The sequence below is a fragment of the Aspergillus ambiguus genome, assembly GCF_047715705.1.
Source record: "Aspergillus ambiguus strain CBS 117.58 unplaced genomic scaffold BDV59scaffold_23, whole genome shotgun sequence".
NCBI lineage: Eukaryota > Fungi > Ascomycota > Eurotiomycetes > Eurotiales > Aspergillaceae > Aspergillus > Aspergillus ambiguus.
This window is the reverse complement of record NW_027395536.1, coordinates 452,496-463,360: the sequence shown is the minus strand read 5'-3', so window position 1 is coordinate 463,360 and position 10,865 is coordinate 452,496. Positions and strand designations below refer to the sequence as shown.

Genomic DNA, 10,865 nt, shown 5'->3' with positions numbered 1-10,865 from the left:
GTTGGTGGTTAAATAGCTTCAAATAGTGGTGGCCGCGGTGAAAATCCGCGGTTCGGTGGTATCCGCGGTTCGGTGGTTGATTACGTTAGTTAACTTATCTCAGCTAACTTAGATCAGCAAAGAGCCTAGTTGGTTCCTTCTCACGTAATAAATCAGTCAAAAATTGACAATACCTTTAAAGAACGAAGTCTCAACCCTTTTGTCTAGGCTGACTTTAATGCAGTCATCGCTGCTTGTTGAAGTAGATACGGAGCTTGCGTGGCTGTGCAAACAGCTCAGCCTTGTTCCTCTTAACTACGTAGTAGTACGTACCTTAGTCTATAGTAGTACCTAGCGTGTCGGCATGCCGCTAATCGGCATCCCGCGGGGATCCAAAGGAAGCAAAGCAACCCCACACCCAAGACTCCCGCTTCCCCGCTTCTGCCATCTCTCCATTCACCCATCATCCATCATTACATCGACTGCTGCTCTCTGCACCACATTTCCCATCCAACAGAATCTTGTTTACCAAAATGCAGCCTCGCGACGCCTCCCACGCTGGTTCGTGGTATTCGGATAATCAACGCACGTTGGCCCGTCAGCTAGATCAGTGGTTGGCCCAAGTTCCCGACCATATTGAAGGCGTTGGATCTCTGCCAATTCCTGGTGCACGAGTCATCATTGCTCCGTATGGACTAGAAAATGCTTCACTCCCTCTCTCTGATTTACTCTGCTGACTCTCTAGACATGCCGGCTACGCATACTCGGGTCCCTGCGCAGCTTATGCCTACAAAGCCTTTGATCTGTCCAAAGCGTAAGTCTGTCCGCTGAATCTCCCCTATAGACCACAAGATATGCTGAACAGGCCCATGTATGCTTAGTAAACGCATATTTGTCCTTGGACCATCACACCACCATTACCTGTCCACCCTCGCCCTTCCGGAGCTTACTTCCTACTCTACCCCGCTGTCCGACGACCCCCTCCCCCTTGACACCGAACTAATCAACACGCTTCTCTCGACTAAAGCGACAAGATCCAATGGGTCGTCGGTGAGCTTCACGACTATGTCTCGCTCGATCGACGAAGACGAACATAGTATCGAGCTTCATCTTCCTTACATCCATCGGCTGTTGCAACTCCAATATCCCGATAAGCCTACCTCCCAGTACCCACCACTCGTGCCAATAATGGTGGGTAGTACATCCGCGTCCACCGAGAATGCCTTTGGGACTCTTCTTGCTCCGTATCTTGAAGATCCAGCCAACGCGTTTGTCATCAGCTCGGACTTCTGTCACTGGGGCTCCCGCTTCCGTTACACGTACTATGTTCCCCAGGCTCCCAAGCCCGGACCCAGGTTGCCGCTATCCGCCCATGACCTTCCCCAGCCTAGCGACGAGGCAGAAGATGTGGAGGAGAAGTTGGAGATGGTATCCGCGGGTCAAAGTCTCCAGCGCGGAGACCGAATTTCCAGCCGAGAACCAGCGATTCACGAGAGCATTTCCGCCTTCGATATTGCAACTATGGCTGCTATAACTACAGGAATCACTTCAAAATTTCTAGACATACTTCAGAAAACTGGGAACACAGTTTGTGGGCGCCATCCAATCGGCGTGATGATGGCGGCCATTGAGAACATTACGAGTCAGGCTGAAAGCAAGAAAGGAAAGTTCCACTTTATCCGCTATGAGAGAAGCTCGGACGCGATAGATGTGACGGACAGCTCGGTGAGCTATGTTTCTGCTGTTGCTGCGCTGTAGCTTGGTTTCGCCGCTCGCCCTCTTGATGAGGCCGCCGCTATGACGCTGAAGGCCTTGCATCACCTTAATAAACCATACCTTAGTTTAACATCGAATTGAGACTGTCCGAACAGCTTAACTATTTTAAATATTACAGCTTGACAGTTTCTTGTTGATATTCGCTGTCAAAACTGCAAAATTTCCCAATTCAATGACGGTGTCCATCTGAACAGGTATGTAACAAGGCTATTGGACAAGATAACCAGTCTGCCGTAACTAGGAGAGAACGCTCTTTTTTCATTAGACTCCTATACAGTGAAAGAAAAAAGACCAAATTGTACTCGATACAAGACATCATTCAGCCGGGAAAGCATCACATGGCTCACCACAATCGCTCTGTAGATCCTGTGTTACACATTGCTGAAACAAGACGAGTGTGGGTTGGATTAAAGTAAGAGACAGCGCTGTGCGTGACCCGATGCGATCGTCCTGTGTAAATTGGAGATGCAGTCAAAGATCCTGGACACTGCCCTAGCCATTCATCGCACAGAACGAGACCATTCTCATAGATGAAATGCCTGTAGATGACGTTGAGCCTTACGTACCAACTGTCCGGTGATGGTATCGCGTGGCTAACCTGCGATGAACGTTACCCCGCAGCGCTCGATGTCTGTTACAGTGCCGATGCCGACAGGAATTGAGATCCCTGTGCTTGAGGTGTCTAATTGGTGGCATTCTACGTGCTATGTGTAGGTTTTGCGGCTCCTGCATGGACCTCTATGCTTTCTAAGTGAGTGTTCATCATCAGGAGGTTAACATAGACAACATACCGGAGAATAAGGGCCCTAAGGCTGATTTAACAGGCAGATCCTTGATACCGATATCACTAATTGTATAGTTTGCGGTGCCCCCAGTATGTTTCAGATGGCTGGGCTGCGAGCTCGATTGCTTTCTCCGCGCGGATGGATCCGAATAGTGGCTTCATCAATCTCATTGTCTTTCGCACCTATATTGCAGATGAAACTCAATTCTCAGGATGTTCCTTGCGCAGTCCAAAGTCATAGCACAAATGAAAGTCTGTCGATCATCAAATTATTGACTACGCTGAACACTTAATTATAGATCAATGGCCTCATCTTGGACAGGTTTTTCCCTGTTTCAAACTCTAAGGGATTTTCGACAAGGAGAAGCATAGATTCGTCTGACTCTCTTCTATAATGTCTGCATAGCCTCACTCATGTGATGGTTTTGAAATGGACTTTGTTGCATATCTGACCTCATAGCAATAGCTTGCCCGGTACAAACGGGAGCAAGGAAAGGATAAAAGGCGCTGCCAGCTCGTCTTCGGCCCTAGGACACAGTTCAATGAGCTAAGTCGGACGTTTCCAAGTACCTAGCAGTCAGTTTATTGCAAGTATCGAACAAAGAGAAATCCACACCGTGTGTTCCTTGCCTACCAAAAGTAATGGACACCAAGGCTAACAGTGCAAAGATTATGGATATTAAGATTCTACTCCTTACACTTTTGGCTTCCTCCGCCTTGTCCTCTGTTATTCCAAGGTCAAGAAATGATTCCAGCAGTACTGGGGACAAGCTGGTGTTCTGTCATTTTATGGTGGGTAAAAAAGCTTCCGGACCATTCGAGCTCCCTCCTGATATCATCCGTACAGATTGGTATTACTAGCAACAGAAAGAATGCCTCTGATTATGACGATGACATGAAACGCGCAAAAGCACTTGGAATCGACGCGTTTGCCCTTAACATCGGGGTCGACTCATACACCGACACCCAGCTGAAATATGCCTATGAGTCCGCGGATAAAAACGACATGAAAGTGTTCCTCTCATTCGACTTCAATTGGTACCACACTGGAGAGGCTAGCGCCGTGGGCGCCAAAATCAAGCAATATGCAGATCTACCGGCGCAGCTCAAAGTGGACGGCAAGGTGTTTGCTTCATCGTTTGCCGGTGACGGACTTGACATTGAGGCCATGACCTCTGCAGCTGGTACGGAGATTTTCTTTGCGCCCAATTTTCATCCAGGGCAGGGAGACTTCAAAGCAATTCAAGGTGCTTTGAACTGGATGGCATGGGACAATAATGGGGATAACAAAGCCCCGACATCCGATCATAATGTGACAGTTACGGATGGCGACAAAGCCTACAATGATGCTTTGGGGGGGAAGCCGTATATTGCGCGTGAGTATATAGAGGAATTCTTACACCGATCACCGAACCTAATGTGGATTTAGCTGTCTCCGGCTGGTTCTTCACCCATTTCGGCGGCGAAGTGTCATACAGTAAGAACTGGGTATTTCCCTCTGACCTCCTCTGGTTCGACCGATGGCGCCAGATATTAGATTTGGCTCCACGGTTCGTGGAGATTATTACTTGGAATGATTATGGCGAGTCTCATTACATTGGCCCATTGGCCTCTCCCCATACAGATGACGGGGCATCGAAATGGGTGATGGACATGTGAGTCCGCTGCCTGATAGCTATCTAGCGTGTTGTCTACCTATCTAACAGGTGCACAGGCCTCACTCGGGGTGGCTGGAGATGTCAAAGCCATTCATCGCTGCTTACAAAGCCGGTGATAAATCGGTTGAGAAGTATGTCAAGGACGAGAAATTGATCTATTGGTACCGGCCTACACCGAAGGATATCGACTGCGACTCCACCGACACTACGATGAAAGGTAGTCCTAACAATGGGAGCGGTAACTTCTTCCGAGGACGGCCGAATGGATGGCAATCCATGCAAGACGAAGTGTTCATCGTTTCGCTGCTCACCTCGCCCGGCACCATTGAGGTAACTTCTGGTAACAGCACGCAGCAGTTCGATGCAGCGGCGGGAGCCAACGCCTTCTCGATGCCCATGGGGATCGGGCAGCAGAAGTTTGCGTTGCGTCGGGACGACAAGATAGTCATGGCAGACACGAGTCTTAAAGACATTGTGAATACCTGTATCTGCGGCCTCTATAACTACAATAGTTACGTGGGAATTGTGCCGCCGGAGAAGGCCCTTGACCAGCTGCAACCCGATGGACTTGCAATGCTGACCCAAGGGCTGACGGCTCCTTGTCCCACCAATACGTTGGGCACCCGTTCGCCCCGTGAAACTCCAATGCGACGAGGATCGATTTTGGTTTGATGACTTTTTCTGTTCTCGGGGCTTCGGGCTTTCATTGCTGGGTCAATCGTCGAGTCACTCCTTTCTGGGGTTGGATGGATTTTGTTCGCTGACTGTACCGGATGCGTTGTCATATGTTGTCATTTATATATGGATTTCGGGCCGACTTTCGGACTTTCAGGTCGATTCTCTGCACATTCCTTACAAGTGGTTGGGGTGTTGGCATCGGTAGGTGGTACCTTATCAGGCGGTATGTGAAGTAGGGGATGATGGCGTCAGCGAATCTGGGTGTACGACCAACATTAGTATCCTGATAGTCTCCAGTAGCCGTCTAATTACGCGCGAAGTTGAACCTATGTTACACGGTCCACTCAGGGGATCCGGAGGATGTCGGGAGAGTTGTAGATTAATAGTAGTCTAACCCCGGAACGATAATAATTAAGGTACGGCACCGATGCTTCTATCGGTCGTTATCAGCGTTTATCAACAGACTGAAGAAAAGGAGGCTCACCGACTCTTTTTCGCAGATACCTCGTCGATACTATAAAACCAACATGATCCCTCCAGAATGCGGCTTTTTCGCCATCTCTGTGAGACTGCGCGATTATTTCTCCTCTCCTTGGCTTCAGCTGCAATCCGCTTACTGTCGGTTTATGCCCGCTCATTCCCCCCTCTCTCTCCACCAGCCACGTCCGGCGCATCTCGCGTGATCGACTTCTTACTTCCTCCTTCCTGTCAGTTTCCCGCAAGCGCTCTACTGATTCTTGTTGACTGTGCCGTGATCCGGTGACTTGCCTGATCTCCTTTATCACCATCTTTCCCCTGCTGTGTATACTGTCTAGATACCTCAGGGCTGCCATCAATTCTGTCCCATGGAGATCGCAATCTATTGAACATGTCGTCGGACGAGTGATTGTCGGTGTTTAGTCGCGTTGCGTGTGGGGGTTTTGTTGGGATCGCCTCCTCCAGTCTTACACCTACATCCTTTTCTTCGTACCTGCTCTTATCCAGAAGACACGCCCAACGTCGCCGGTCATGGCCCGAATTAAAACGGGGGTATTTTCCTGGGAGGACGTCCTGGCGCAGCGTTATCACAGTGAGTCATTCATCGCGGGAAGACAAATTCTATAGATCGCAGCCACCCCCTGTCTCCTATCCCGCTCCGTATCATTGCTTATCGGCGGGAGTGCATGCAACAGCTAACGATGGCCCAGACAACAAGCCGACTGCTCTATCCTCCCGGTATAGGAAATGCATCGATCTTGCTGGCGCAGACCATGCACGGGCCGACGACGGGTCCGATCAAGCCAATCCGACCATGCGGGCCTCCCAGTTGCAGTGCAGTTTGCTGTCCAAGCTGTCGCCCGAGATCCGTCTGTTGATCTGGGAGATGGCGCTGGGCGGGATGCGCATCCACATCATACAACGCGCCAACCGACGCATGGGTCACATCATTTGCCCGTACACTGATGCCTGCGAGATCTGCCAAGGAGGCCGAGCGCAGTCCCCGAGGCCGCGCCAAACACAGGCCATTCTAGCATTGTCACTGACCTGTAAGCAGATGTACGTGTGGCTTCCTTCCATCTCCCCTTGGCGGTTGGGCGACCCCTCCTAATGTCTCTTGGCCAGATACTGTGAATCTATCCGCCTCCTGTACACACTCAACACCTTTGAGTTCAGCAACACCTGGTCCCTGACGTATCTCCATCCCACGGTCCCGAGCGATCTCTGGAACTCCATCCGCGATGTGGAACTCCGCTGGGCGTTCCCCGGTCATTGGCTACCGAGCAAAGATCCCGTGAAGACGGTTTATTTCTCTGCGGGCCGGCAACAATGGATCGAGACATGTCAGGCCCTGACGCGGATGAAGAGCCTACGGTCATTCACGCTGCAGCTGAGCGGAAGCTGGTTCTGCGAGCCAGTCGAGAAGATCCCGGTGTTCTTGGAGCCACTGCGGGATTTGAAGCTCAAGCAGGGGTGGAAGTTGCAGCTGCCTCGTCAGCCATATTACGTGAAGGAAATCAAGGCAATCGACGGGGATTTGCGGAAGCGGGGTATTGATTGTTTGGTCCGGGCAGCTTGATCGTTGACGTTTGATCTGACAAGCTCCCAGTGTAGAAGGTGGTATGATTGTAGTTGACACATCTTTGTTTGCTTGGACATGATCGGGTCGTCTTCGGATCTATAACAAGGTCATCCTGTTCGTCCGCCAAGGAGGATGTAACGCTCTCTGCATAAAAGCTGGACTGACTTGTAGCCCTCGTGTAGATCTGATTGGCTCAGCAAATGCAGTTTGCCGGAACTGACCCTGAAGGCCAACAGGCAATGGATTTCGACGGCCACAAACAAGGTTCTATGCATCCAGAGGGGTCCTCTTCTTCAACTGTGGGCATGGTGCAATATCAACCTCATACACAAAGAGACATGAGTCGACCACGATATCTGTAGTTGCACGAAGTTGTCACTATGGTCAGCGGGAGGCGGCAGTAAACCGAACTTGACTGAAATATAAATATTCCCGTCTCACTCCCGACTTCACCGTCCAGGTCGACCAACTCAGCTATCCAGAGACCAAGCTGCACACCACTCCTGCTAACACACGGAACGTACATAGGCTGGTTTCAGCCATCTCCTGCGGGGACCAAGCCGGCTGACGAGGAGTTCAACGAGGCTGAGATGGATGTCGACGAAGTATGAGTACCCAAGAGGAACCATAGGAGATACAATGCATAAGTGGTATAACCAGCATAAGTCAGAGAGAAAGTGTACACTGTATGGTTAATATCATAAATTAAGGGACTCGGAGCCGAAGGCCAAACCCAGCCAATCCCATGGCTGCAGGTGACCCCAGCGGTCCCACTGGGGCTGCCGATCCCATCCGTGCTGGGAGATCGCTCGCCCTATAAATAACCATTGTCGGGCCCTAGCGCATCGCGGGGAGAGCAAAAGGGAAGAACCAGAACAATCGTAATTAAACCAACGGACCCTGACCGGGGTCCCCTCGTTTATTTTACTGACTAGTAAGGGATGATACGCCCTGGCTGTCTCGGATCCGGTCGATTCTTGGAACCGATTCATTCTTGAGAGCTACTATCTTCACGCAGGACGCGTCAGGTGGAAGATCAGGAAGCAGAAGGGAGCTACTATAACAAGAATACCAATTCATATCGATATCGATCGTTGTTGGTGGAATGCTTCAGCTAATGCACAAGAAAATTCCGCGTGGATCTGAAATCGCCAGGAGTCAGAACAGACAAATTGTAGCTAGCCACTGCGCCCGTTCAGTTTGGGTATGCTAAATTCCAAAGAAAAGAGAGAAAGAGACAGTATGAACCGGTAAGATGAAAAGAAAATGAATGAGGATTAGAGAAAATTAATGATATATCATGTCGTGTCTTCAAGCAAATGTACCCAACATATCCGAGCAGTGGAATATTCAGAATGCCCATCATAGCCAAAAAAAAAAAAAAGAAAGAAACGTGATGTAGACAAGGAACGTGCCAGATTTGCAGGAATCCGGTAGAGTATGAATGTGGGTGACCACAAATGAGATAGGGGATAGAGAAAGTTTGTTCAAACATGTAGGTGAATCGTTTTCGCCGTTATGTAGTCCGTATCAGTTTTAGTAATCATTCTGCACTGAGTGGGAAGAATGTGACCGGTCGAGACTGGAAGGTGAGAGATCCCAGTTTCCGGTTGTATGGGAGATCGGGATCCACGATGGTCTGGAGTGTTGCATCGTAGGCTGGGAGCGAAGTCATCACATCACCCTCACACATCGAGCGTACAGCCCAGGTGACGGGGATCGGCTCGTGTGCCAACTCGTGTGTTCACACACGGAATCGGTTCAGCCGGATACACCGCAGTACCGTTCTGATTGTTGGAAAAGGTTGGTCGTTCACGGGGACCTGGCACCGATTGGCGCGGGATGGATAGCATTGAACAGCAACCGATCGTAATGGGAATCAAGAGGGCAAGTCCAACTTGTCAATGGTGCTACCGGCCATCTTGTGATCTATTGGGTCCGGACTGGCCAGAACTCCTTTGTCGGGAGCGTAGCCATTCTGCGGCAGCCTCCTCCCGAGACACGGGGGTCTTCAGCTCGTCCGGTCGGCCAGTAGTTGAATTGGGACTGAAGAGGTTGTTGAGTTCGGCGGCCAGGGCGGAGGCCGTATATTTGCGGAGCTCCTTTTCCTCTCGCTCGTCCTCCTTGACCAGTCGCTTTTGGTCCGTCTTGGATAGGTTTTCCCGCCGCTTTCTCCGGATCTCCAGGATGACCCAGTGGACAACTTCCTCGGAAGTGCGGTTCCTCGGGGCCCCATGTTTGATCGGGCTCCGAACGTAACGGCGAGTGACATCGGTGGCACCATCGATCGAGAAAGCAACGCAATATGAGAGCTTCCGACCCCAGCCTGCTAGCTAGTTAGCTCCATATTTCAATACTAGGGGGTTTGGCTAACGCACCTTCGGTGTAGAGGCGGGGCTGGTCCCATGCGCCCTCACAGGCATCAACGTGCACCCACCGTCTCTGATGTTCAGAATATACCTCCGTCCAGACGTAGTCCTCGGAATTCCACACCCATCGTACACGGCCACCCAGCGCTCGGCAGAACATGCTGAAGCAGTTGGCCCATTCGCCCACTCGGCCCCGTCGAGTCTGCAAGAGCTGCCAGACATCGGAATAACGGGGGAATCGTTCGTATGCGGCACAACTGGGTTCCGAGCATCGATAGAGTTCCACCCGCGTAGCACCGCGGGCGGTTTCGTCGGGAGACGGGGGTGTCATGCCCTGGGCGATCGTGGGGCGCGAGCAACGGGAGCATGGGGGATTGTTGACGAACTCGAAAAAGGAATTTTTGAACCACCTGGGAGTAACGAGCTAGTCAGATCCCTGCAAGTAATTTCACAATAGAAGTGGCTGACAAACCTCAACAACGCCCGAATCACACAATCTTGATAGCCCCATTCGGGACTTCCCCGCACACTGGCGGCCTGAGCCTGCATGATCTGGCTTTCCTCCTCCGCATCCGAATATAGTCGATCCAGAGGGATATGGGCGAGGGCTTCATCGAGGAGGCCGGGGTTTTCATATTTGGTGGGCGTGACGGATAGAACATGAAGGAGATTCCGGAATTTCAACGCAGACGGATCTTGAGGGGGTGCGGGAACGATGGGAAGTCCACGTAGTGAGGATGGTGTTGATGGCGACATTGGCTGCGGCGGCTGGTGCGTCGCGGACGGAGGCGGTGGTGGTGGTGCGCGCGAGGGATGAGGTGGGAATTGTCCTGGCGACATGGGATAGGCCGGGGAGGGAGACTGCGTCCGGGACCGTGGACGAGACTGATCCTGGAGACGGTTGAATCGCTTATTGCGCATGAGTTGTTCGAAGGCGTGGGTGAGTTCGGAGGCATCGAGGGCGTCGGAGCTAGGCGCCCGTCGAGCGTGATGAGGGTGTCTGTTGGCCATGGTGATCGACTGTATTGTTGGGTAGGTTGAAGGCGAGCTCGAGATCGGTCGGTTCGATTACGCGCCCAGTCGAACACCGATGTAGGCGAAGATTCCCAGCTCAAAACACACGCGACGGAAGTAGAAGGGCGACTGAATGAGTGAATGATGACGGTCGGACGGTCGCACAACCCAGTTAAGCGGTCGACACGCTTGGCGCTGGTTCAAGGCAATACTCGGCGGAAGCCACGACAGCGGTCGGAGGGAGTAGATGGGAGAAGGGAGGAAGACCTGTGGCCGTCGAGAGGCTAACAGGAAGAGAGAGGGAGAGGATGGTGAGGAAAGAATATTAATTAGGGTCGATAAACGGAATGTCGACTGGGAGAGAAGAGGGAGGGAGAGAAAGAGAGAAGAGAGAGGAGGGAAGATCCCAAAGGAAGGGGTAAGAGGGTAGGTAAGAGAGAGAGAGAGCGAGCGAGAGGGTGAGTAAGAGGATATGAGAGCACTGCAGGTGTCGTCGTATGGTAATTTTCCTTTTTTTTTTACCCTATTTTATTTTTCTTTTTTTTATT

The 10,865-nt window shown here is 51.3% G+C and overlaps 4 protein-coding genes across 4 annotated transcripts; 3 read left to right on the top strand and 1 right to left on the bottom strand.

Moving 5' to 3' along the window:
• Positions 1-431: 431 nt before the first annotated feature.
• BDV59DRAFT_181791 (protein MEMO1) lies at positions 432-1,971 on the top strand. Its single transcript, XM_073690288.1, has 3 exons — positions 432-667; positions 725-793; positions 861-1,971. The coding sequence occupies exons 1-3, from the start codon at positions 513-515 to the stop codon at positions 1,735-1,737; spliced, it is 1,101 nt and encodes a 366-aa protein (XP_073546554.1). The 5' UTR covers positions 432-512; the 3' UTR covers positions 1,738-1,971.
• Positions 1,972-3,181: 1,210 nt separating this feature from the next.
• Positions 3,182-4,869, top strand: BDV59DRAFT_203379 (glycoside hydrolase family 71 protein; the record flags this gene model as incomplete). Its single annotated transcript, XM_073694255.1, has 4 exons — positions 3,182-3,331; positions 3,387-3,915; positions 3,969-4,194; positions 4,254-4,869. The coding sequence occupies 4 exons, from the start codon at positions 3,182-3,184 to the stop codon at positions 4,867-4,869; spliced, it is 1,521 nt and encodes a 506-aa protein (XP_073546553.1).
• Positions 4,870-5,761: 892 nt separating this feature from the next.
• BDV59DRAFT_64273 (uncharacterized protein) lies at positions 5,762-7,094 on the top strand. The gene is made up of 3 exons (XM_073696821.1): positions 5,762-5,944; positions 6,063-6,411; positions 6,478-7,094. The coding sequence occupies exons 1-3, from the start codon at positions 5,884-5,886 to the stop codon at positions 6,929-6,931; spliced, it is 864 nt and encodes a 287-aa protein (XP_073546552.1). The 5' UTR covers positions 5,762-5,883; the 3' UTR covers positions 6,932-7,094.
• Positions 7,095-8,636: 1,542 nt separating this feature from the next.
• On the bottom strand, positions 8,637-10,439 carry png1 (peptide-N4-(N-acetyl-beta-glucosaminyl)asparagine amidase). The gene is made up of 3 exons (XM_073696822.1): positions 9,776-10,439; positions 9,313-9,713; positions 8,637-9,260 (listed from the first exon to the last, which is right to left on the bottom strand). Exons 1-3 carry the CDS (start codon positions 10,312-10,314, stop codon positions 8,845-8,847), a joined length of 1,356 nt encoding a protein of 451 aa, XP_073546551.1. The 5' UTR covers positions 10,315-10,439; the 3' UTR covers positions 8,637-8,844.
• Positions 10,440-10,865: the final 426 nt, after the last annotated feature.

What these genes read in the sequence shown, in the direction of transcription:
- png1 (XM_073696822.1), bottom strand. Translation starts at nt 10,314, where the DNA reads ATGGCCAACAGACACCCTCATCACGCTCGACGGGCGCCTAGCTCCGAC. An exon ending in GTGATTCGGGCGTTGTTGAG is followed by an intron (nt 9,714 to 9,775) that starts GTTTGTCAGCCA and finishes CGTTACTCCCAG; the next exon opens with GTGGTTCAAAAATTCCTTTT. An exon ending in GCCCCGCCTCTACACCGAAG is followed by an intron (nt 9,261 to 9,312) that starts GTGCGTTAGCCA and finishes ACTAGCTAGCAG; the next exon opens with GCTGGGGTCGGAAGCTCTCA.
- BDV59DRAFT_181791 (XM_073690288.1), top strand. Translation starts at nt 513, where the DNA reads ATGCAGCCTCGCGACGCCTCCCACGCTGGTTCGTGGTATTCGGATAAT. An exon ending in GCACGAGTCATCATTGCTCC is followed by an intron (nt 668 to 724) that starts GTATGGACTAGA and finishes CTGACTCTCTAG; the next exon opens with ACATGCCGGCTACGCATACT. An exon ending in GCCTTTGATCTGTCCAAAGC is followed by an intron (nt 794 to 860) that starts GTAAGTCTGTCC and finishes ATGTATGCTTAG; the next exon opens with TAAACGCATATTTGTCCTTG.
- BDV59DRAFT_64273 (XM_073696821.1), top strand. Translation starts at nt 5,884, where the DNA reads ATGGCCCGAATTAAAACGGGGGTATTTTCCTGGGAGGACGTCCTGGCG. An exon ending in CCTGGCGCAGCGTTATCACA is followed by an intron (nt 5,945 to 6,062) that starts GTGAGTCATTCA and finishes ACGATGGCCCAG; the next exon opens with ACAACAAGCCGACTGCTCTA. An exon ending in TCACTGACCTGTAAGCAGAT is followed by an intron (nt 6,412 to 6,477) that starts GTACGTGTGGCT and finishes TCTCTTGGCCAG; the next exon opens with ATACTGTGAATCTATCCGCC.